The following is a 24,795-nucleotide window of genomic DNA, read 5'->3' on the forward strand; positions in this document are numbered from 1 at the left end:
ATTACAAGCCTTTTAAATACAACTAGGCTACAAATTAATGTTTTTATGAGTGTGTTTGTGGTTGCAAATGGACTAATGACAGGTCCAATATTTAACTATGTCTACTTCGGCCTCTTCTGACTGGACAGATCACTATAAAACAAACTCAGAATAATGTTTATATGCTAAGGAGGAAAGTACCTGATGCTGGACAGTCTCTGTGAAGTGACTAGGCAATCTGAGTGACCCATTTTTCTACTCAAGTGTGCCTGCATTCAGCCTTTTAGCTTTCAGGATTTCCACTTGTAGCTTTGCATAGCCAGGGCCAAACCATGTCCTGGAGGTCCCAGAGCTGTACTGAGGCTAGATTTTGTGTGATCTGGTTTAAATGTATAGCAACAACATTTGAATGTATAACAGCGGAGTTCATGTATAAACATATAGACCTTATGTAGCCCCGCCCCTTTTCAGTGTTGCGCTCGTTGTATTCTGTCTTCCGGTTTGTACTTCCACAGCATGAAGGTAAGATCTTACAGATTTATGAATGAACCGCTCATTTTTTAAATCTTCCTGGTCTACTGACATATGTTATGACATCCACTTAAAACATTACAATGCTCATGATAACTTTAGTTAACTCTACAATAAGTAAATCCACTTCACCAATGCCTTGGAAATATATAAAGCTACCGCAAAAACTGAAGTTCAAAGACAAAATTCTAATGATGGCTGCGAGCACGTTTCTCTGGCGCATAAGGTCTATAGTACAAACCTATTAAGTACCTCATCTCTAGTAAATCATTTTTTTTACACCTTTTGTCTGAATGGTTGATATAGAATGTTACCCCAACATCCAGTGTCTTCACAAAATGATATTTAGATCTTGTCAACGTCTAGTGTATCAAAAGAAAACAAATATTGACAGGAAGCTACTGAGGATGCAATTTGTCACTCCAGTTGAATGTGCAAAAACACTGATATCTTAACACCTCAAATACTGCAAATGGATTCAGATCACACAATTCTTGAGGTTTGGATCCATAGTGATTTTGCTTCTTTCCTCAAACCTTTTTACAGGAATGGGAGCTGGTTGTCCTGGGCAAATTGAAGTGGAACCTGGCTGCTGTCACTCCCAATGACTTTATTGAACACATTATGAGGAAACTTCCACTGCCTGAGGATAAGCTGGACCTGATCCGTAAACATGTGCAGACTTTCATCGCCCTTTGTGCAACAGGTAGTGTATTCAATGTAGATGTTGGATGTTAAGAAATAAATAATGCCGCAAAGCATCTTTAACTCCTAATTTGTACAGTGCTCAATATAACTCATCCCACTCGTTTCAAATTAAATCTTCTCAACGTGCATTTGTACATTAACTTAGTAGAGTGTCAACTTGTATGTGTCTTCCATGGGTGTTAAGTATGAGTGACAAAAGATCCACTGCCTAGTCAAGTTGGTGTTGATACCTTGCATCATCACTTCAATAAGTGATGTGTTGCAAGATCCATGTTTGTTCCTCGCAAAACTTGAAATTAAAGCCGACTTCTGTGGGTTTAGTATCTATGGCAACTTTATTCAGGTTCTTGTTGCAGGCAAATTATCAGATGCCATCTCATTACATTCATGAGAAACTATGTGGACTGAAATAGCGACGTGTAATGGAGAGAATTTCACTGGAAGCCTTATGTGTTTGCCTGGTATGTTTGGTGGGCATATCAGTGGCTAACCCTGAATGCAGTGACACTTCAAAAGGCAGTTGTATAGTTAAGGACATTCCTGTGTGCTGTTGAGCCATTGGTTATGCTGTTCCTGCTCTTAGAGGTGGACCACCTTTAGGAGATCAAACATAGAGATGAGAGGAGGGTGAGAAAACGTGAGGAGTGTATTGTTCCAGCCGAGCCAAACAGTGAAGCATGTCATGTTTTCATATCTTATCCCCTCTTCTCACGCCTCCCAGATGCTCCAGGGCATGACGACTTTCCCATAATCAGGAGCCTTTGTGGGGCTGGTTCTCCCAGCCAAGCCTGTACTGAACATCACCATAGGCGGTAATGGGATCCAGTGCACCACCCTTGTTCCCTCAGGCTTCTCTCTTCCTCCCTGGGGTTGCTCAGCTCCCCATGAACCTCAGGAGTGACTCTGACTTTGGGAAAGTGGCATACGATGGGAGAGGGAATAGGAGGAGGATCTGGCTGGTCTTTTAAACATGGAGCTTTTGATTCTGCTGTTGGTTTTTGCAATAGATATAGATCTGTTGTGAAACTGCTCTGGCATAAACAGAATCCATAGAAACTGGTTTGAATTGGCAGGTTGAGCATTGATGATAGCTGGGATAATATGAATGGTTTAACAAAATAACTTGGTTTTTAGATGCTGAAAAATTGCAGATGCAGTGCAACATACCTCTTTTGTTAAATCTCTTGTTTTAAGCAATACACAAATTAGTTACTAGTTTAACAACAGAGATTCGAGGGGTGTCCAAAAGATTTTAATTGCCGGGCAGATGCCCTGACTGCTGCTTTTCTTTTCTCTGTACAGTTTGCTTTCTTTGCAGAGAATTCAGCGTCCCCCTCTTTTCTGAGACATGCATAAATCAAGGCCCCTGTATCTGAATGAGAAAGGAGAGAAGAGTGTGGAAAGACGACAGCTAATTTTTAATGGTGCTTTGCTTTTGATAAAACAGTTCCGTTTAGAGCACTCTGTGAGATTTGGTCAGGCAGAGTAGACCAGTTCAGTATTAATTAATAACATGGAGGGGCCTTTCAGAGATATGCAAATAGCTGGAAGGCTTGGCTAGAGACCGCAAGAAAGGAGACAAAAGGAACAACCCTCCATTTCATATGCAGAGGCATGTAAGGGTCAGTGCAGAAGGAGCATACGATAAAGCGTTTCTCCGGAGGGCAGTCTGTCGAAGGCCTACACAGGAACAAGCTCATTAAACGTGATTATACCCCATTTTACTGTTAAACACCCAGCACCCCCTTTATTTTTCCATCGTAGATTGTCTGTAGATGTATAATAACAGACTATCATATGCTATGATATTAGCAGCAGATATGTTTTGTAGGTAGAGATCATCTTGCCACTCTTCAGATGGTTACTTATCAGAGAAATCCCTTTGGAAAAATAAATAACTAGTGAATGGTGGAGAGTTCAGTAGGGCTGAAAATTCATTCTACGATTAATTAATTCTATTTAACGTCATATTCATGTCATTTCTCATTCAAGAGGCTCTGTTTCCTCCCACACCGGCCTGACTGCTGTTGCTAAAGACTCAGCACTGGAGCAAGACTGAAACAAGTTGTTACAGGATTTTAACAGTCAAAGAGTGTTCCTGTTTTTAATTAATCTGTTTTACTATGGTTTGACAGGGCAGACCGACACGCCACTTTTGATTATGAATTTACTTTGTTGAAGATTTGTGACAGATTTAAAAAAAAAAAAAAGCCAATAGACAGATAATGTAATACATTTCTATGAAGTAATGTTATACACGAATGTCCCAGACATGACCTGCAGATATCTAATTACTTTAAGCCTCATAATGAGACACAACATAGCTAAGAGTAAAAAAAAAACATTTTAAATTCTGTTTTGTAGGTTTAAAAACTGCTACAAAAAAGTGCCAATGAGTTAACGCTTATTTGAATATTTGTTACTGTACATGTCTACTCTTTTAGTAACTCTGTCTTTAAGTTCTTCACTTACATGCTTTACCATTTATCTAAGCGTTACACTGTGATGCCCAATTCATATTTACGTTTGATCTTTATCAGGCAGGTCGAACATGACGAGACTTAAAACGAGACTTTCTGTAAAGGCAAACCTCTGCATCTGCATGAAAGCCTGGCACTTGATTTATTGCCCCTCAAATCATCGGTCTCTTTGGCCGTTCCTCAACTTTCCGGACGTTTAATTAATTTACAAGTTAAATGCGTACACAGCACATTGCACCCACCAAGGAGCTTGCTGTGTTGGCACAGTTCTGGGGATGCAGTGTGGCGAGGGCAGGAGAATGGTCCATTGAAGGGGGTGAGAGGCTGGTATACCAGGCCAGCCAGCCGCCGCTTACTAGGAGCCTTCCATCACAGGCGTCACCACTCAGCTACATACACTGTTTATACTCAGCATGAATATCAATGAAGGCGTGCAGAATACATCCATTCTTCCCTTACCACTCTCACAAACCAGAGCGTCCAGCTCTGCCACTAGCACGCGCATACTCTTGTTACCCCGACAAACTTGTCTTGTCTAGAGTGTGAAAAATCAGATTGCAACCCACTCAGCACACGCAGGCTGTGTGTGGGCATCTATTTTCCATTGTTTTTTCTCCCTGCCCCAAAAGACCTAAGAGTTGCAATGCGGTTTTTGTCTTCTTATGCTTGACCAGAACTTGTCTTTTAATACATTTTTGTCTGGCCCAGCAAAAACTACAAAGGGAAGAGTGTATAATAAGTTCATTTATTTGTCAACACTGAGCCGCAAAATGAGAAAATGGCTTGCTTTGAATGTTAAAAAGGCAAAGAAGGCATGCTCGTCAGTTATCAAAGGGCCCAGGGCTTTGATTTTTTTTCCTAAAAAGAAAGGGGAAGAAAAATCACCCTCAGAGCCATCACACACAGTTTGCTTTGCAATTGAATATGGCAATATGGTAATGCAAAGACTGCCAGGGAGTGTGGGACCGTGAGCCCAGAGGTGGCCCTGCATCAGAGGAATGGCATGGGGGGAATGAGGTGGGTAGGAGGGTCTTTTCTTCTGCCAAAACCTTACGAAGGTCTGGACACTGATTAAAGAATGATGCTTAGTGCCCCCCTCAGCCGCCCCTGCTGTCTAAAACCCAACAACACCCTCCCCCAACACCCATCTTTTGTGCGGCTGTCAGGTTGAATTGGAATCCACAGAGAGGACTTGATGTTGCATCTCTCAGTTGGATGAGATGAGGTGATGATTTCGGACAAAGAGGCCACACTCTCTTGCTCACTAGACCCACGTCCACCAGTGGCCACACTCAATATGCCAAAAGATAGCAGCAACGCTGACACAAATCTCGAGCTGTTGTAACAACAATGACATGTATGCTATTCAACTTTAGGGGTATGTGTCTGAAATAAAAAAGTGTTGAAAAACAGTCTGAAAATAGGGAGAGGGGGAGCCGTAGAAAAAGAAGAAAGATGGAAATCAATGAGGCAGGGGGCAGACAGCCTAAGTTGTTTGGTTCTTTCTTTTCCTCTTTCTTTCTCCCCCTTCTTGCAGTCAGTCGTCTTTTGGGGTTTCAGGCCCGTTCACAAGCTGTCTTATTTGCATTATGAATGACAGTGAGAAAGCTAACAAGGTTATTGGTCTTTGAGATGTACGCCTGTGACCACACGTGGAAAAAGGACCTACAGCAGTGAGCATTGGCAGGGGGACTGTGGCTCTTTATTCCATCCTTTCCAAAGGCTATAGGGCTTTTTTTTTTCAGGGAGCACACGATTTACTTAGGAGCTGGAAGAAAAGGGGCCGATCTGCAAAGGGTGACTGGAGGAGAGGGATGGGGGTGGGGTGCTTTTCAGATTCTTTTCAAGCCAAGTGAACCCTCATTATCCTGGGCTGCAGTCATTAGCAAAGGACTGTGCACAGACCTAATGGAAAGGGTCTTCGTTTATCTGTATTTATGATTTTGGTTATTTTTGTATCAATTTAATAATATCTGATATTACTATTCAAAATACTGTATAAGTGTGATAAAGTACATTTTTATGAAGTTTGACCGATCTTGCCTGGTCTGCTCTTCCCTCAGATTTCAACTTTGCCATGTCCCCTCCATCCATGATTGCAACGGGCAGCGTGGCAGCGGCTATCTGTGGCCTGCAGCTCAACAGCACTAACCGCTCACTGTGGGGAGACAACCTTACAGAGTTGCTCGCCAAGATCACAAACACAGAAGTTGTGAGTATTGTTGCTTTGACATATATATTTTACTAATGCATCTTTTAATGAGTCATGATACATGGCACTTACATGCGGGCCAGTGTGCTACACAGATTACCTCACAGTTTGTTTATATTCTAAAGTGGAGTGATCATATAGGGATGCTTTCTAATTTAAAACAGCGACCATGATAAGAAGATTCCTTGTTTTTTACCAATAGCAACAGCGACCATGAAAGAAGATTCCTTGTTTTTTACCAATAGCAACGCTATTGGTAATCTGTGGGATAAGTGTTGCTGTGCCTGTAGGACTGTAAGAGGAGGCTGTGCATTTCCCCTATTTACTCAATGGGCTTGGGTCCAGCTCCAATTCAATTTCACATTCAGCCACTGAATTACTGGAAATGAAATGGGATTGACCCTGACTGAGAGACTGTAAGGAGAGAATCCGCAGGGCTAGGGGAATGTGTCAGGGATACTATGGCTTTATGCAAATGACTTGCATACAAATTCACACATACTGTCGCACGAGGGACCACCTCCTGGTCATTTAGTTTCTTTTAGGTCCTTTATTATCTCTTTAGGGGGGAAAGTAAAAGCCAAAGAGAATAGAAAATTAGGATTAAGAGAATAACCCAGGAAACACATTGAATTACTGTCCTGACCTGAAGAGGTCAACTCCCCAAGATACCCTAGAGTGCACTGCTGCTGGTAGAATGACTGCTGCCCCGGCATGTGGTGTGTGAAGTCGTGCACCATAGCAGAGGAAAAACAAATAGTCCTCCACAGCAGTAAAGGTGCTCAGTGTCTGAGGAGTGTGAGGTCCAGGGCAGAAGGAATGAACTGCCTGCTCCATGAACAACTCGTCACATTGCTGGATGCCAACAAGCCATACCTTTGAAAACATGCAGGTAGGGTGTATGCACGCTACCCTGCTCGCACTGAGCTATAAAGCCTAAAGAAAAATTAAAGGTATAGTTCACCAAACATGAACATTCTTTCATCATTTACTGACCCTCAAACTTGTATGATTTTTTTCTGCTGTGGAACATAAAAAAAGATATTTTGAGAAACGTCTCAGTGTTTTTATCTATCCAGTGGAAGTAAATGGTAAATTATTTGCAAAAAAATTACTAAACAATTTGGTTACCAACATTCTTCAAAATATCTTCTTTTGTGTTCCTCAGAAGAAAGACATATAGGCTTGGAATGACATGAAGGTGAGCAAATGATGACAGAATTAAAATGTTTGGGTGAATTGTCCCTTAAAGGAAGGCAATTAAACAGTTTGTCTTGCCAAGGATGCAAATTGACTTTTTTATATGCTACTGCAACAGTATCTTTATTGTGACATTATGGAATCATGTGTGTAAGGGTTATTGCTAGCAGTGCTACAGGTATGTCTGCTATATCTTAAAGTGCTTTTATACTAGCACTTCTGGTTTTGCACCCACAAACTGAACCTGAGTCCACTTTAGTGGGGTATGGTTCATGTGAACTCCCGTACGGTATGTTGCTGATATGAATGTAATTGTAGTCAATCATGGAAGTGAAAGGCTATTAATGACATATCATTCGGTAAAACTGTCTGTCTGTATATGTTCTAACACACTTTCCTGACAAGCGGGACTGCCGCACTGCAAACATAGACTCCCCCGTTCTTTAGAAACAAAATATAAAAGTATAAAAGTGAGACGGGCAACGTAATGCATTTTGCTGCCTTCTCTTGCATTGCCGTTACCTTGCAACAAGGGGTAAACAGCTGCAGTGAATTTGTTTGGGACGAATAACTTTTTCTTTTTTACCCATTAGAATTGTTTTTGCATTATTGTTTTGAGAAAATCTTAGAGGTCCTATCTAGATATCTATAGCAGAAGTAAAGTAGAAAAACTTAGTCTTCAATAAACAAGATTTTTGTGTACTAAACCTTTCCTTAGTGTATGAGGACCTTCCATATTGAGGCAGAGGTTGGGAGGTGAGCGGTCAGACAGAGTATGAAGGAAAGTCAACCTAATGCCAAACGATGCTGCCAGCCTGGAACCAGGAACCATGCTGACATTTGTGGTGTCCAGTGCCTGTAGTTTCCAGTAGACATATGATAGGGGCAGCCAGCCTCTTCCAGTCGTCCTTGGAATGTGTGTGTAGCTGAAGACACACCTGGTGAAGCATACTCTGTGCAGCAGTAAGGTACACACATGCATGCCAAACCAAGAGGGCTGATAAATTGGCTTGAAGTTTCCACAAACACCCTAAGGTCTCTCTAAGAAAGAAGCAAATACACTAAATATTTGTCTGATACTGGGTGTTACTAGTAGTTTGTTAGTGTAGCTACAGTAAATGATGCTCTTTGGGATGTTGTAGGCATCCAGGGTCTCAGAGTTATCAGTTCTTTTAAATGAGGCCTTGACTGATTTGTTTATGTTGAGGCATTAATTTGTGTCCTTGTGCTCCTCTAGAATACTTATAATATAGCTTTATACAAGCTAAAGATCTGCAGTTATAAAAACTAATCAGGAAGAGAAAGTGCACAGTAAAAACTCTTTTGAGATACCGCAGTTTCTAAAAGTAGGTGAAATGTTAGAAACTTTGGGTCTGGTATGCTGAGAATGCTCCTTTGCCTAAAGTCATAATGTCATAAGGACTTTGTTATTTGCAACCGAAATGTTATTTGGAGCTGAAGAGTTGCAAATTATTTAGAGAAGAACTTCAAGGCTTTTTTGGTACATAAGATCATGTGTTAGGCCCCCTGGCCTCTTGCATTAGGCCTCTGGGACATCTTAATCCCTTTCATTTCTCAATGCTGTGATGGCCTTGCTCTGAACCCGGCAATCCTTGCTTTCACTTCCCATTAAAAAACAGACACCAATTTTTTTTTTTTGGGCTACTTAAGTCTTCCCTTTATGCTTCTAGGCTTTTTCTGTCTAAGATGGCACACACTGAGTGGCATCACAATAACTGCTGTTTCTTCAGTAGACCATCTTTCTTGAGGTTTCGACCGATTTTTATTCATTTGTTTGACTTTGACAAACGTAGCCATGCTCTGGTGGGATAGAGGGTGTTCTTGATCAGGGCAAGGTTGGATTAAGCAGGGACCACCCAATCCATCCTACAGCTCACCAAGTGCCACCCTCCTCTGGATCTAATCATTGAGAAGCTCTTCTAGAGCAAGTCCTGGTTTTATCAGTAGTCGCACATTGAAGCTATTAGAGTTGCCTGAATTAAGCCTTTGGGGCTTGGCATGAATTTGGTTGTGCAGCTATAAAGACCAGCACACAGGGAAAGGTCTTTTAAGAAGTCGGGCCTGGCATTCTTGTGGTAAGACACAGGCAGTTCCTTTACATGTTTTATGCTTTAGTTAATTTACTAGAAGGAATTTATTTTTCATGACTAATAATGGCTCATCGTGGTGGGAAATGAGAGATCTCTAGAAGGATGGTGGCATTGTCATCCAACATGAAAGAAAACAACCTAGAGACACTAAGCTATTCCTCAACAATAATAAAAAATAAATAAAAGATAAACGATAGACTGCTTCTACAGGCAAGAAACACTCGCCTGGCCCAGGAGCCATGCATAACATAATTTCAGACTTTGGCCCATCAGCTTTTAATTAGCAGTAAATGTCAAAGGAATGCAGCCTCTCCACAAGCAACACATTCTCCACAGGCCCTTCCCATGGGCCATTCACAGCAAACTTCCCACAGATGCCTGTTGTGTCTCAGACATACCCACTAAATAGGAGGGAGAGCTTTGATCACCGTATCCATTTAGTTGCACTAGAGGGCATCATTGCTCATTTTGGTGACACTGTGTGAAAGCCATTTTAAATATGTCATATGCTCTTTGGAGCCACCCACAGGGTTGCATTAAGCATTTCTCATATTTTATCTATACAAATTTTTTTTTTAAATTAGTTTGTTCTTAGTTATACAGAGCAGGAAGAAGACTCTGGTGGACTCAAGTGAGATTCCCTTAGGTCATTACATGCTGTTGTGAAAATGAAAGGGTATTAAAAAAAACAAGTGAAACACTACCTTGTTTTATCCATGGGATATAGATGTAATTAACATAGGAGACTGTGGTAGAGCTTTTTTTCTCTGCTTGCAGGGCAACTTCTATTGTTTTAGATGCATATTTGGTGTAGACAGAAAAATCTGGGATAGAATTTTGGTTAAATCTTGTTGTTTGACCTAAACCATTAACTGAGTATGAATTTGCTTTAACACTACTACTAATGAAGAGATTCTGGATAAGTAAAGACATTGCAGCGATTTAAGTGACCTGTTTTTCTAACGTTATGTGTCTGATGCATTGCAGGATGTGTTAAAGGAATGCCAGGAGCAGATTGAGAGAGTGTTGATGAATAACCTAAGGGAGGGTCGCCGGCAGCAGCAGAAACAGCAGCAGCAGGAACAGGGTGGCCCGCGCAGCAAAGCACTTGATGACCAGGACCAGTCCAGCACCCCAACCGATGTACGAGACATCAACTTGTGAGCTTGCTGCGGGAATGCTGTGATCAGTCTTCAAGAAAAGAAAAAAACAACAAAAAACAAAAATGACAAAAAAACAAACAACCCCAACAAAAAGTGCTTGCTAGTCTTTGTAGAGTTTTATCTTCATTTTCCAATAAAAAAAAAAAATACTCCCGTAAATGACAAAAAAAACTAAAAAATAAAATCTAAGCTATTTTAGATACAAAAAATAGATATTTTTAAAATGATTTGATAATGATGCAAAAAGCTCTACGGTGCCTCAGACTCTTAGAAGGGAAGCGTGTAGTATTTTGCAAACTCTTTTGATTGTGTAAACATAATAATATGATATTTAATGCAAAAGTGATAGCGTAAAGGGCTTTTCAAAATAGAGAGTCTACTGTATCAGACTGGCTTGAAAGGGTACAAAAAGTGGGGCTATGTTTTTTTTTTTCCCTGTTTTGTTGTGATTTTTTTTTTTTTTTTTTTTTTTTTTTTGGTTCATTTTGGAATGCCTGAACTTGAACACACATTGAGGTGCCATGAGTCTGAATGAACGCACCCATTCACTTGGCTGTGTACTAAGAGTGCATTAGGACCAGAAAAGGGGGATTAAAAAGGAGCGGTGAGACACAAGTCTTATGCTAAGAACGCAGGGCTCTTTTGCTAGGGCAACAGGGGCTTATATCACGACAATAGACTATTAATATAATTTTAATATGATTATTATTATTATTCCTGTTAAACAAGCAAGTTATTGTCTCTTGATGCTAAAGTTACAGACACTTCAAATAAGCTTTTGTCAAGCTGCTTGTGTGCATGCATTTACGTGTGGTGTATGTTGGCTCATGTGCAAGCGTGTACAAGTTACCCTATATCAGGCACTCTTGTGTGAGTCATGTGGGCTTTGTTTAATCATCTATCTGCAAGTGTTTGGTCATAGAGACAGATTCAGTTGTAGGCACATGGTCTGGACAGGGATAGCAAATGATTCCACGATGCTTTGAGGGCCTCCTGTATCAGTGCCTTATATTAAATGCTTTTATTTACTGGCCTGGAAACTGCTTGAGGGCTGAGCCCAACCCAGTGCACAGAACAAGAGGAGGCAAGAAAAGGGAGCGGACAGAGACGGCTACGCTCCCTCATTTCTTCTAAAGGCAAGAAGAGTTGTTTTTAAAATTTGTGGGTAAGGTTGTCCTTTGGGGCAACCTCCCACTAAATATTACAGTTGTATTGTATACAGTTTATTATGTTATTACGTATTTTGTTGTGAGTGTGTTGAAGGAGCCTTTGGCTGATTTGTGTTTGGTCCAACCAGGGACTGAGAGATGAGTCATGGAGTTGTTTGCAAACAAGTGCATGCAAATTTGATTAGCAGTAAAGGAATGTGTAGGCAAGAATGATTGAGGATGATGATGATGATGATGATGAAGCTTGGTTAGTTTGAGGTGCGAAGCATGCTGCTGAGATGAGGATGATGATATGAAGTTAGGAGAAGCAGGAAAGGAGGCCAAAGGAGAAACAACAGCTATTATGGTTTCCATAAATCACCTAATATTTAAGATCTTTAATCTATTTGTCAGTTTATTTGTTTGTCCTTTAGGTTTTTTTTTTTTTTTTTGTCTCGTGTTTGAATTACAGACCAGTATCTAAACCAGTTTCATTGATACTGCCAGCTCATAACTGGGGAAGGTTACTCCATCGGTGTCAGTTTAGAGAGCGTATTTGCCATGAATAACAAATGGTTATGAGTAAGGGGTCTTTTTTTCTTTCTTTCTTTTTTTTTTTTTTTTTTTTTTTGGGCTGGTTTCCCATGTTTTGATCATGGCATGTTCGGTTCATTATAGCGTTAAAGCATTGGAAACCAATGTATGACAACAGCAACAAAATAATAAGGCAAATTAATTTAACAAAATAAAAAAAGACCAAAAACCAGACAACAAAAAGACAGGAAACAGATCAAAATGGAAGAAAATAAATTGTTTGTTGGTTTGCACGCTCCAAGGGCAGTTTTCTTGAAATTTGAAAAGATTAACTTGTGCAACTGCACCATTGCAGAAATGTTTTTTATATAGTGCCTTGAGTTTGATGTAGACTTTCACCCTGTTTTGCAGAGCTTAAGCATAAGATCCACTACCAAGCCATCCAAAATATGCTGCTTCCAAAGGTTGAACTGGCATGGGATTTAAAAAAAACTTCCAAAAGTCATTACACAGTGTCCAAAAACAGGGTGCATCATCAGCACAAAACGGCTTTCAATGCTGAATTTTCATAGCTTACCTTGAAAAGGGGCAGTCTAGCTTAGGTTTGTGTCCGTCTACATATGCGTGTGTGTTTGTGTGCATGTCTTTCTGTGTGTAAAGGAGATGCCTGCGTGTACTCGCACGTTTCCTTTGCCGAGAAACAGTTCTTAGTGATGCTTAAGTTTCACAAGTCACGTTTCCTCCATCCTCACACCAAAACCCCTGTCAATCTCATTGTATTAAATTAGTCTGTCTTAATATTTTCCCAGCTCTGCTCTGAAAATGAATTACAGTACTGTTAACAGATTGTATGGGTGGCTATGTCGTTTGACTTTGAATATGGACTTAAGTTACGTTCATTAAGGGGTATGATACTGTATTCCAAAGTGATGAGATGGAAAGGGTGTGAAGACATCAATCAAGTGTCAATATTGTTATTGAGTTATTATTGTTTTTTCCGCTGCTAAAAAGCTATGATTTTTTTGTTTGTTTGTTTCATCTTATACACAAAAATAACATTACATAGTTGTGATGTCACATCAGTGTGCTGCTATTTTATAAACAATTGTATTATAATTATTTTACTGCTTACAGAATACTTTGAGAATACAGAAGTAGAGGGTAAAAGAAGAACATGAAATGAGTATTCGACTGGAAATGCTCTTTGTACAGTGTGCTCTTATAAAGGCATGTGTCTTTACCTTTTAGTCTTTTCCTCCTCTTCTTTCTCTGTCACATTCTGTAAGTATGGTATCTCTATACCTCAGGTTTACTGGACATAAATACTTTTTCCATTACCTCACACAACTCACAACAGTTTTTTCGGGAACCTGGAAAGGACAGCACATAGAAGAGGTTATGATATGTTTGATGTAGTAAATACAGTTGAATTTCAATGTAGATGAATAGAAAGCTTACAAGGCTCCCACCTGGACGTCAGAAATAGTGGATGGAGGAGGTGACAAACGACTGCCAATGTCTTGTGTACCCTGCCCATTTCAGTGAATATAAACCTGTAAATATAAAATAAGCAACAACGAGTAAAGGCCTCCTCCCTCCACTATAACCATATCATGTACCTCAGTTATGTCTGTTGCACAACCTCTGTTCAATAAATATCTGCTTTAAAGAGTGTGGTGCTATGTTGGTCCTATGTTATTCTTAACCTTTTATTGGCAATGTTAATGGTGAAAATAACAATGGGAATCTATCCAGCATGTTAAAACCTGGTAGAGAATGACTGTAAAGGTTGAGTGTGGATAATCAGACAGACTGGGTGAAAATTACACATTTGAACAGGTTGAATTTTTATATTCAACCATGTTTCCTTACATAATTATCTGCTAAATAATTATAACTTAAATACGTTGGAAATTGTTACAGCTGATTTATAAGAGATGAATTATAGGGTAAAGTCATTAGGGCTTGGCAACTCTGTGGATATTCTTTGGATTTCTGTTGAACTCAAATAATTTGTCATTGAGAGCATGAATGAAGTTAAAGGAGAGGACATGCTGTATGCTAAGGTCAATAAACTTACCATGAAAGAAGTATTCCGCCTCCTCTTCTTATTTCAGTAACGTTACTGTACTGTGGTGAAAATGTTTATAAACGTTTATATTTTACTACTGAGGAACAGCTGGTGAGTGCTTAAAAACATCATAATTAAAATAAAATACCTAAGTCGAGTCAATGTAATGCCAAATGAGATACAGTCCAAAAGAAAACCGTGACAGACAGACGTTATCAAATTTCAAAGCCCGCCACGCGCTACTGGCGCCAATGAGTCACTGCAAGCTTCAGTCAGGGGTGAGCGATGTCCGATTCGTTAAAGAATCGTTCTTTTGAGTCGGATCTTTTCAAGGATTCGGTTGAGCTGGTACATACTAAACTGCTAAACAAATCTGAAAGACACTGGAAATATGTATATGACTTAAACAGCTATGACAGCTTTATCAACAAACTTACGCAACAGAGTTGGTTTTAACAAATAGCATTTTATTAAAACAAGCAACGATTATTTCAGCCAAGAAATATAAATACATTTTAATAATGTTTCAGCTACATCAAAATTAACTGGGATGAATTAAATTCCAATAACCACCCTTATAAACAAAATTTAAAAGGATAGCATGCTTAGGCTACATTTTGGAAATAGAGTCGGACCTACCAGCCATGCGTACGAACTTCCGGCTAAATTCAGTACGGTGATAATCGCTGTCAGTGGCAGTGCTTTCCTTTATTTTACTGTCTATGGTGCTTTCCCCACAAAAGCAGCGCATATTTTGAAAACGCAAGGGTCGTAACAGACTCCGGGATCAATGGATGAAGATCTATAACCTCACGACGCTGTTAACTGTATCGTAATAGCTGCAACAATGCTCGCTTTTGGTTTAACGATAGTCCGACAGTAAGTTGTCTTTTCTGTCTTGTTTGCTCAATGAAAACAAATTTGCTCATTATACCTATTCATTCTACATTGCCAACTGATAATTACTGCATTATTGATTCAGTAACTGTAAATTAAAGTGACCTGATATTTTAATTATACTTTGCTGAAGTATTTCTAAATATAGCTCTGTATCTGAACGTCATGGCGTTATAGAACGGTATTAATACATGAGGGCTGTCTGACATTTAGTAGAGTTTAATTATGCTAGTGGGAATTTAGTTTAAACTTTACTGGGCTCCTCATATCATATTACTCCTGTCTGTTGTAACTTATGTTTAAAGGGCAATAAGAATACCTCTTCCAGTGAAAGGTCAGAGGCAAACTTGATGTAACTCTTTAAAAAACACCAAAAAAATGTCCTACCCTCACTGTCCATGTTAAATAGACATTTAAGTTATATAGTCTGTTGTCTTCATTGCAAGAGGTTTTGTAGAATCCCTTTCTTTTTCATTACAGCCTAAACGTGTGAAGTTAGGAACACCTCTAGTCACAATTACAACTAAGAGTTTTCTTGAATTAAAATGATTGGTTACAAATGGACATGCGCTGGTTAGTAATAAAGTTTTTATTGATCACTATTACTGTTTTGGTTTACCAGTGGTGAGACGCAGTGCAACAAAGATGGCCTTTTACAAGGTATTTTTTTACGGGGGAAAACCTGTTATACATATCAGTACCCCTGCATTTATTTCAGGCATTAAGTATTACTTTTATTTTTTTTATCTCAACACATGCTCCACAAACTAAATCTATAATTTCTTTGCTTTTAGGTCAGAAAATAGACTCACCGCTTTCTGAAATTGGGATACGGCAATCTGAGGCTGCTGGCCAGTACCTCAGGGATGTGAAATTCACAAATGTGTTTGTCAGTGACATGAAACGTGCCAAGCAAGTAAGTAGAAACATAATAGTTCAAGTCTAGTAGGAACATACACGTTTGCCACAGGTAAAGGGAAATGCTTCTCCCCAAAATAAAAGAAACTCTTTTTAGGTTATTCTGTTCAGTGCTCATGTGGGTCAGTTGAGCTGGAAATGCTTGTTTCCCTGGATAAGAGTCTATTTTGAACATGATAAAGAAACCATCAATAATAGTCAAACCATATGTTAACAGACAAGATATGTTAATTTGCAATATGCAACTGTTGCAAATGTTATTGCACATGCCCACTGAAGTTATAATCATGTCTAACTAGTGTGTCCTATTGGTTTCTGGTTACAAATATCACTTTCCTTGTGTGTATTCGTTTGTTAGGATGAATAATCACTTTTTTTGTGTGTAAAATTACAGACTGCAGAGATCATTGTGAGGAACAACAGAACCTGCAATGATATAGAACTAGTAGCAAATCTATCACTTAAAGAGAGAGTAAGTACAGAGTACTGCTTGATAATATAAGTAAAATGTCTGATCAGAGTATGTCTTTTCAGAGGAACTTTTCATATGCATCTCAGAACACTTTTTTCTCCAGAGTTTTGGTATAGCTGAGGGAGGTCGAGTCATAGAAATGAAAAACATGGCTAAAGCAGCCGGGCAGCCTTTACCAGAGTTCACTCCACCCGAGGGAGAAACCATGGAGCAGGTAAAATTAATGGCACTCATGTCAAAAAATAAATAATATTCAGTATAGCTGGTTTGTGATGAAAGAAAACAGCCACTCTAAATGGCAACTCTGTACAAAACAGGAGTTTATATTTTAATTTAATATAATATAACAGTCCATGTCCTATGTCCCATGTATTTAATATCATATTTTAAAATGAATTTTGAATTATTATCAATAAATAAATAAAAATTTAGTGTCCAGTTCTTCACATTTTCAAGAAAAAACAACAAATCTGATTATCATCGTAAACTTCTGTTTACTGTCTTTAAATGAGTTAAATGAGGCAAATTGTATTTAGTTATCTTTACTATATGCTTGTATTCCTTTCAGGTGAAGGTGCGAATCAAGGATTTTCTCAAGGCTATGATCAAGCGAATAGCTAATGACCATCAAGACAAAGTACAAGATGAGACATCCATATCAGATGAAACCAATCGGGCTCCTGCAGGACTCCCAGATGACGGAGTCTTGAATGTTTCCGTCCATGCCTTGGTTGTTGGCCACGGGGCTTATATGAGCATAATGATGCGGCATTTTTTTGAGGACCTAAAGTGCCCCGTGGGCCGTTGTTTAGACCCAGCTCAACGGTTTTCCATCTGCCCGAACACCGGAATGTGCCGTTTTATTATCACTTTGAAAAGTAGTAATGCGGGTTTTGCACTTTCAGACATGAAATGTGTGTTCATCAACAGAAGAGATCACATCAAGACTGATTAAGAACAACAATATATGAATAGAAAAGGCAATAAAATGTTTGCATGTCAAAGTTCAAGCACTTTACTCTGATTCATCATACAGGATTTTGCGATATATCAACTTTTAGAAAGACAACCTTTACAAATATCTGATTTGATTTTACAATATAACTTATGAATCATATATTGTATACCATTCAGACACTGGCAGTATTAAATATTGTTTTTTGAAGATTATTACTTTTCTGCAAGGGAGTGTTTTTGTGTATGTAAGTGTATGTAACTAAATAAATATGTCATACATCTATGTTGTTGTGTTTATATATAGCCACAATTTTGCTGTTGGGAAATTATATTTTATTAGAGGTATGATGAAACACTTGGCAGACGAGACGATAAACAATATTTGGTTCATGGGAATGGGGCGAGATTATTTTAACCATTTTTAAGAAATCTTCAATGACATAATATATTCTTTTATTCGAACTGCACGCATATTAAATTCTCATTGAAATCACTGTAGTTGCTATAATATTCTGCAATATTTTCTTACTAATATTTTCTTCCTACCAAAGTTATTGAACTTCTGTTTTCATCTTTGAAGGATGACTGTCGTGACCTGTTATTACTGAACCCAAAACCATGCATTGCTTGTGTATTTATTCTTGTGTAAAGACTTTTAAAATGATATGCAAGAACACAAGATTTTTATATATGCATTCTGTGCCTCATATTTGCATAAGAGTTGCGGAGTGTCCTGACATGTTCAGCAGCACAGAACAGTCAATATTGAAGATATTCAGCTACTCTGACCTTGTTTTAAGGTGTTTGTTGAGTGAAGGTTTGAATTAACTCATGCACCCAAATCTGTTGACAAAAGAAAAGATAAATTGTTGGTTATATGCACTGCTTGCCTCTTAAAATTACATAATCACTAAAAACAAACATCAACAAGTCCAGCTGATACCAGTCTAATAACAGATCGTCAGTAAATGGGCCATTCTACAGAATTGGTGGAAACTGCTGTCCGACAACCAAAAAACACATTTAAAAAGCATTTAAGTATTTAAATTTTAAATGTTTACTAAGATCCTTCTATTATCTATTGAATCCCACAATAATATTTAAAATATAAGTAAGCTTAATATATATATAATCATCATTTATTGGGTACTTTCAACTGGGAGGTGGCTGTCCCGAACCCTAACCCCTAAATTTCAACTTGTAAAAATGATATTTAAATATATCTATATTATTTTTATTTATTTTTTTTAAATATCTTTTTGGTTTCTTTTAAAAAGTAAAAAAAAAAAATATATATATATATAGATTTTTTCTAAATCATGAAACTTTATGTAAAAAAAATATGTCCCGCATTTTCATGTCACTACCGAAACAGTGTGTGTTTTAGTCCATTGGCAGAGATTGATTTTAACCACACCCCTACATTTTTGATCAGGAAATATTCCTGTGTCCCTCCCTCTCATAGCCTCTCTTTCATTGTAGATGGGTACCATCATTTTGAGGGAAATGTGTTCAAAAGTCTGAAAATCTGTGTGTAACTTTAAGGGACGTCACTACCAAACACCTTGTTTCTTCAATTAAGCAAACTTTTTTGGGTGTAATTCCTTGAAATTTAGTTTTTATATTTGTGTACAACTGTTCAGAACTGTGCTGGTTATCATCTTTGAGCTAGGCTCAAAAGTATCTTAAATTGTCACTACCGAAACAGTAATGACCGAAACACGCCATCATTATTTTGGTAGTGACAAAAGGGAACACATAATCATTTATTTCGGGGAAATAAACAAAATTTTACTACAGTTATGCAAATCATTAGTATCTTAGTATGTTTTAGTAGTGTTTTAGTAAGCGAGTTAAAATTCTGTAATGTGATGTGGTCGCTACCAAAACATTACTGTCACTACCGAAAATGTGTTGTCACGACCGAAACATGCATGTTTTGTCTAAAATAAAGTATACTGAATTATCAACTAAGATGTTATTATAGTGTTTGGTTCAATGTATATTCAAACTAATGAATCCTTAACTTTGAAATCAGTATGATTAACTTTGATTAATGCCTTTTACAAAGAAAGATTGGGTTCAAAATACAACAAATCTCATAAATTACACTTTAAAATTGTAATTGTTATTGATTTACCAGTGAAAACTTTTTTTTTAAAATAGCAAAAAATTATATTTACAAGGTTGATGTAAACAAAATATTAATAGGTCAATATAAGCCTTCTTATTAAATTATGTATTATTGTGTTTCGGTAGTGACAAATTTGGGGAGAGGAAAAATATTCCAAAACTTTCTGAAATTACAATATGATAATTAACTACAATTACTTGAAATGTGTACCTTGGATATTATACAATTTGCATACATACAAAATTTGTGGAAAAAGAGACCTTTTTTTCAAGACGTTTACAACTCTGACTTTGAACCAATTCTGTAGAATGGCCCATAACTGTTAAGGGGTGCGTGTGTAGATAATCCAAGAGAGATGCGTGACACAAAACAAACAAGCAAATAACTTTTAATATACAACAAGAACCATAAGGTTTTATGGACATAGGACAAGGAACTGAGGAACACCAAGGGCTTAAATACACAAAGATAATCAACAGAGCATGGAACAGGTATTCAATTAAAAAACAATGGAAACAAACAAGGAACTAGAAATCAGGCAAACAAGAACAGGGAAAACCAAACTAAGAGCAGGTTTACATGACAATGATATACTAAAAACAGAAAATCTTTTCACGTACAGACGACAATGTTGTCAAAACAACGAATTCGTTCACACGAATCCTCGAAAATGACTAAAAACGCTGTATTATGCTGCCAGGCCACAGTAGTTGGCTATGCCACTCTGTAAAGAAAAACTATGCACCAATAGACATGAACACATAATATGTGTCATTTTTCACAATTTTGCCTCTTTTTTTGAAGTTTACACGGAGAGAATAACAGTGTCGTTTTCAAAAACTTGCATTTTGAAACCCGTTTTCAAAAGTCTGTGTTTTCAGGCCCCCAAAACACTGTTGTCGTGTAAATGAACAGCCAAAACACAAAAAAAGTTTTCAGTTTTTAGTTAGTGTGTGAACAGCCCCTCAGACACAATGAAACTAAACATCTGTTACAATCTTTATATTGATATTTATTGTCATTGTACTCGATTATCATCATCATCCACCATTAATCTTGAGATCTAGAAAATCTTGTTTCAAACATATAAAAGTATCAGTACCTCACAAAAACAATTTAAACGTATCATACACCTATGATTGTTTTTATATAATGTGCTGGGAAACTTGTGAGAAACTAAATTTAATGGGAAAATCTGTGACACTCATGTCATAACATAAAACTTTAACAAGAACAGGAACCAAAAAAATGTAACCCAATAATTTTATTGTTTGAATGCTTTTTATTTTATTTTATTTTTTACATTTTTGCTAAATGAATTAATCAATATGAATCCTGGTAAGAACTTTCTTAAGACTTCCTGCAAAGATGATTTAATTTAAGGGTATTATTGAACTAAACCATACAATTTAAACATTTCTTTCACATTTGATAAACTGAAATTTGATCATTTTTCGATTTAGATTAAAAACATCAATATAAAATGTAATAAATAAAAACATATCAATACTTCTTCAATAAATAATTCAGTAGAGGTGGCCAGCACCATCTCATTTATGTTTGAAACTATGATATTTAGCCCTACTGTCGACATGAAATATAACAAATTGCAATAGTTGAATAATAGAAAATAGTTGCCAACTGCACGTGATTCTTAGTATTTCATGATATTACCTACATCAATCAATGAAAAAGGTTCTTGCACAGTTCTGATGAAAACAACATCATTGCCACAGCATTGCAGAGTAGTTTAAATTTTAACTGACTTAAAAAGGTGAAAGGACTGACAAGCAGTGACCTAAACTAGCCTCACTCACTGAGCTGAAAAAGAGGCCCTGGATTGCATCAGTTGCTGGTTATTTGTTTCCATGGAACCATTTGCAGAAGTTCTCCAGATCGGTGTATTGTTTGATTTTAGGTAGGCTATCATCCAAAAAGGGAACCATCCCATGTAGTTATTTGGCATGAGGCTGTAAAACCGTTAGGGAACCTAATTTGTTCAGAATGGATCAGATGGTACAACTTGCTTATTTTTCTTTTCTTTTTGTAAATTTGGACTGACTGGACTCTTGGAAAGCAGTACGTGTAAAGGGTCATCATAGGAAGTGATGGTCTCTTTAGAAACATTACTGCTGCGCTCGTGCTCTCGATCAAGTCTTCGATAATTGGTGGTTTTTGACTTGGGATTCTCGAATCCCAAAGGATCAGATGGGTCAATATTTTGGCTTCTCCTCTGCCTGAGATGTGTTTTATGGTTGTTTGATTGCAGAGAAAGAGGTAATTCTGCCCTATCAGCCTCAGTGTGGCTTATAGCTCCAAAAAGCTTGATCATTGCATCACTCCTCCGTCTAGATTGATAGGAATGCTTTCTTTGAATTGTTTTAAAGAAGTCCTTATTAATGACATCAACCTGAGGATAACACACGTAATTGGTTAAAAAAATTTTTTTTTCAGGATTCTTTGATGAACAGAAAGTTCAAAAGAATAGCATTTATTTGAAAAAATTATCTTCGCTGTCACTTTTGATCAATTTAATGCATCCTTGCTGAATAAAAGTGTTAATTTCTAACCAATTCTTATTAATTAAAAGAAATACTGTAATTAAAAGTATTTGGTATTGGAATTTATTGTTATTATTATTTGTTATTTAGGGTTTTTAGCCATAATAAATATATGTTTATTAATCCATAACATAGTAATTATGATAGCAAATGTCTAATATCAATAGCTGTAAAATTAGGTATTTATTAATATTGATAAAAACAAATTTTTAAAAAACTCATACTTACTGAAATATGTGGCTTTTTGGTTGTATCCAAACACATTATATTATTATTTTTAATATCAAGTACTGAAAAGCAGTCCTTGCTTCTTTTCTTCAGTAAAATGTCTCCTTTATAAAATAAAAGAGTGTCAATAATATTATTAAAATTAAAAATATGTATAAAAAATATTTTAAAAAATAAACTTACCTTTTGACTGTTGATGAATAGCGTTCCTCATCCTGTTTCTAAATTTAATCATCAGGAAATTTCTGCTGATCTTGGCCTCCATATCTCTCATATTTTCACATTTTAAATCTGTTTGGATTGTTTCCTTTTGTATAGGATGACAAGTTATTAGTGTGCAGATGCTTAGAGCTGCCAGACAGAGAAGATGAATCATGTGCATGATCAGTCTGGATCAGGCAAGAGCTCAGGATACAGTGAGGCATCTCACTTCTGGTTTATATAACTGGGGGAACATTAGTTTAAAGGTCATGTTTGCCAACTAAGAACTTTAGGCTACTGTTGAGCACATGCAACTGGCAGTTGTAACCGGATTATTTTACTGTCAAGTGACCCTGGGTATCCAAATTAAGTTGTTTGATTTGGGAATTTTACATATGTTTACAACATCTTTTAAGTTATAAAAGTCTGAAATAGCTATACTGCAAATAAGGCTTCATTAGTAAACATTTGCATAGTATAGCCCATATTACTGAGCCCCTAAGGTGGTCCATCCTTTTGCATTCTTTGGCAAATGTCTTGTGTTCCCCCTGGAAACATTGCGTTCGCTCGTAAAACCTTTTGAGCTCTTTGCGAGGGAATGCAAAGTTTCTCGTGGGAAATGCCAAACATTAGCGAGATAATGTAAAAGCATTGACAAATATTTTTTTCCTCCATCTCATATTTTTTTCTCTTCACCAGGTAAAGAATATGAGGGAAAATAATATGAGATGGGAGGAAAAAATATTTCAATGCTTTTTTTTGTTTTCTCGCAAACAATTTGCATTTCCCCGAAAAACATTATATCGCTCACAAAACCAAAAACCACAAAATGTTTGCGCTCGCCTCAAAAGCTTTGCGAGCGAATGCAAAGTTTCTCGGGGGGAATGCAAAACATTTGCGAGGGAACGCAAAGGTTTTACGAGTAAACGAAACGTTTTCGAGAGGGACCATGTTTTTTCATCACCATGTCCCTTTAGGGACTCCGTATGGCTACATTAGTTAACATTAATTAACAATGAACAATACTTCTACAGCAATAGCCTATTAATCTTAGTTGATGTAAATCTCAGCATTTACTAATACATTTTTTAAGATAAAAAGTTGTATCTGTTAACATTAGTTAATGCGAACTAACACAAACATTTTTATTAGATAACATTAACAAAGGTTAAAAGGCTAAATACTTGAAAAGCATTGCTCATGTTAGTTAATGTTAACAAATGAGACCTTTAAATATATTTTACTTATTGGGTGAAGCCAGCAAAAGTGGGACATCAGCTAAAATGGGACAAACAAGCTTTTTGGTGTGGTACTTTTTAAAAAAAAAATGCATTAAATTTAAATTCTAATACAAACAGTATTTCAATCTACAATATACATTTTATTTTATATGTTCAAGTGATAATTAAACTTTATGCAATGATGTGCAAGTTTCTTCGTTCTATTTTTTTAATTAGGTTTTGTTACTGTCCCAATTTACCTGGACGTGTTAGATAAAATGGGACAGTAGCATTCAGCTAAAGTGGGATATCCTATTAAAAAAAAAGATAATACATTGCTTAATGTGAGAAATTGTTTTCAGAAAATGGCTTAAAGCTAGGCAGAAAGGAAAAAAATGGGAAAACATGTCAGCCAAACAGAAGAGAGGTATAATCAGTGGTGAAGTAAGAATGAAAAGGGCAATCAATATGTACAGGGTAAGAGTTGAGGAAGGCCAGGAAGACTTTGTATTTGGCCAGGGCATGATGTGTTCCAAAATCCACCTTTAAAAAAAGAGTGAAGAGTTGTGAGTGGATGTAGTCATGCCTCTGTCAGAAAACCATGGAACTGGCAAACATGTTAAAGCTTCTTTCGCAGAGATGTGCAAAAATAGCTTTTGAATATGCAAAAGCTAGTGGAATTAAATTGTTTTCTGAGACCAAAAACAACTGGTTCCAAAACTTTTATTTTTAAAAAAAGGAACCCAGAGCTGAGAATGAAACTTCATCATCATCATCATTGACACAATCCGCTAATGTGTCTGATTTTGGTAGTTATTCTTTTACATACAACAGGATATTGTACGTTTTTTTTTTTTTTTTTATAAGTAATTGTATTTTCCAAGCACAAACTACTAGATGAAAATGTGTCCCACTTTACCAATTGCACTGTCCCGATTTACCTGAAAACGGCTGTAGAATAAAAATGGTTTCTTATCATTTTTAAACACACACACACACACACACACACACACACACACACACACACACACACACACACACACACACACACACCATTAAATTGATATGTT

At 37.2% G+C, this 24,795-nt stretch overlaps 2 protein-coding genes and 2 long non-coding RNA genes across 7 annotated transcripts in view; 2 read left to right on the forward strand and 2 right to left on the reverse strand.

Moving 5' to 3' along the window:
* ccnd2a (cyclin D2, a) overlaps positions 1-13,458 on the forward strand; it is a 149,492-nt gene extending 136,034 nt beyond the window's left edge. For all 4 annotated transcript variants that reach the window (XM_079859086.1, XM_079859083.1, XM_079859085.1 and 1 more), the window contains 3 exons: positions 1,057-1,216; positions 5,762-5,910; positions 10,209-13,458. In XM_079859086.1, coding sequence (XP_079715212.1) covers positions 1,057-1,216; positions 5,762-5,910; positions 10,209-10,385 — 486 coding nt within the window. In that variant the 3' untranslated portion in view covers positions 10,386-13,458. The remainder of the gene's footprint in view (positions 1-1,056; positions 1,217-5,761; positions 5,911-10,208) is intronic.
* LOC307151212 lies at positions 10,280-14,463 on the reverse strand. The gene is made up of 2 exons (XR_013819848.1): positions 13,308-14,463; positions 10,280-10,412 (listed from the first exon to the last, which is right to left on the reverse strand). It is a non-coding gene; the product is annotated as an uncharacterized lncRNA (long non-coding RNA).
* A 322-nt stretch (positions 14,464-14,785) lies between these two features.
* Positions 14,786-17,664, forward strand: tigara (TP53 induced glycolysis regulatory phosphatase a). Its single transcript, XM_079859087.1, has 6 exons — positions 14,786-15,016; positions 15,657-15,694; positions 15,829-15,950; positions 16,347-16,424; positions 16,528-16,638; positions 16,993-17,664. Exons 1-6 carry the CDS (start codon positions 14,985-14,987, stop codon positions 17,377-17,379), a joined length of 768 nt encoding a protein of 255 aa, XP_079715213.1. The 5' UTR covers positions 14,786-14,984; the 3' UTR covers positions 17,380-17,664.
* Positions 17,665-19,887: 2,223 nt separating this feature from the next.
* Positions 19,888-22,700, reverse strand: LOC307151863. Its single transcript, XR_013819938.1, has 3 exons — positions 22,488-22,700; positions 22,305-22,408; positions 19,888-21,925 (listed from the first exon to the last, which is right to left on the reverse strand). It is a non-coding gene; the product is annotated as an uncharacterized lncRNA (long non-coding RNA).
* Between the last annotated feature and the right edge of the window lie 2,095 nt (positions 22,701-24,795).

This window comes from Squalius cephalus (assembly GCF_949319135.1).
Source record: "Squalius cephalus genome assembly, chromosome: 23".
Classification (NCBI taxonomy): domain Eukaryota; kingdom Metazoa; phylum Chordata; class Actinopteri; order Cypriniformes; family Leuciscidae; genus Squalius; species Squalius cephalus.

What these genes read in the sequence shown, in the direction of transcription:
- tigara (XM_079859087.1), top strand. Translation starts at nt 14,985, where the DNA reads ATGCTCGCTTTTGGTTTAACGATAGTCCGACA. An exon ending in GGTTTAACGATAGTCCGACA is followed by an intron (nt 15,017 to 15,656) that starts GTAAGTTGTCTT and finishes TTGGTTTACCAG; the next exon opens with TGGTGAGACGCAGTGCAACA. An exon ending in ACATGAAACGTGCCAAGCAA is followed by an intron (nt 15,951 to 16,346) that starts GTAAGTAGAAAC and finishes GTAAAATTACAG; the next exon opens with ACTGCAGAGATCATTGTGAG.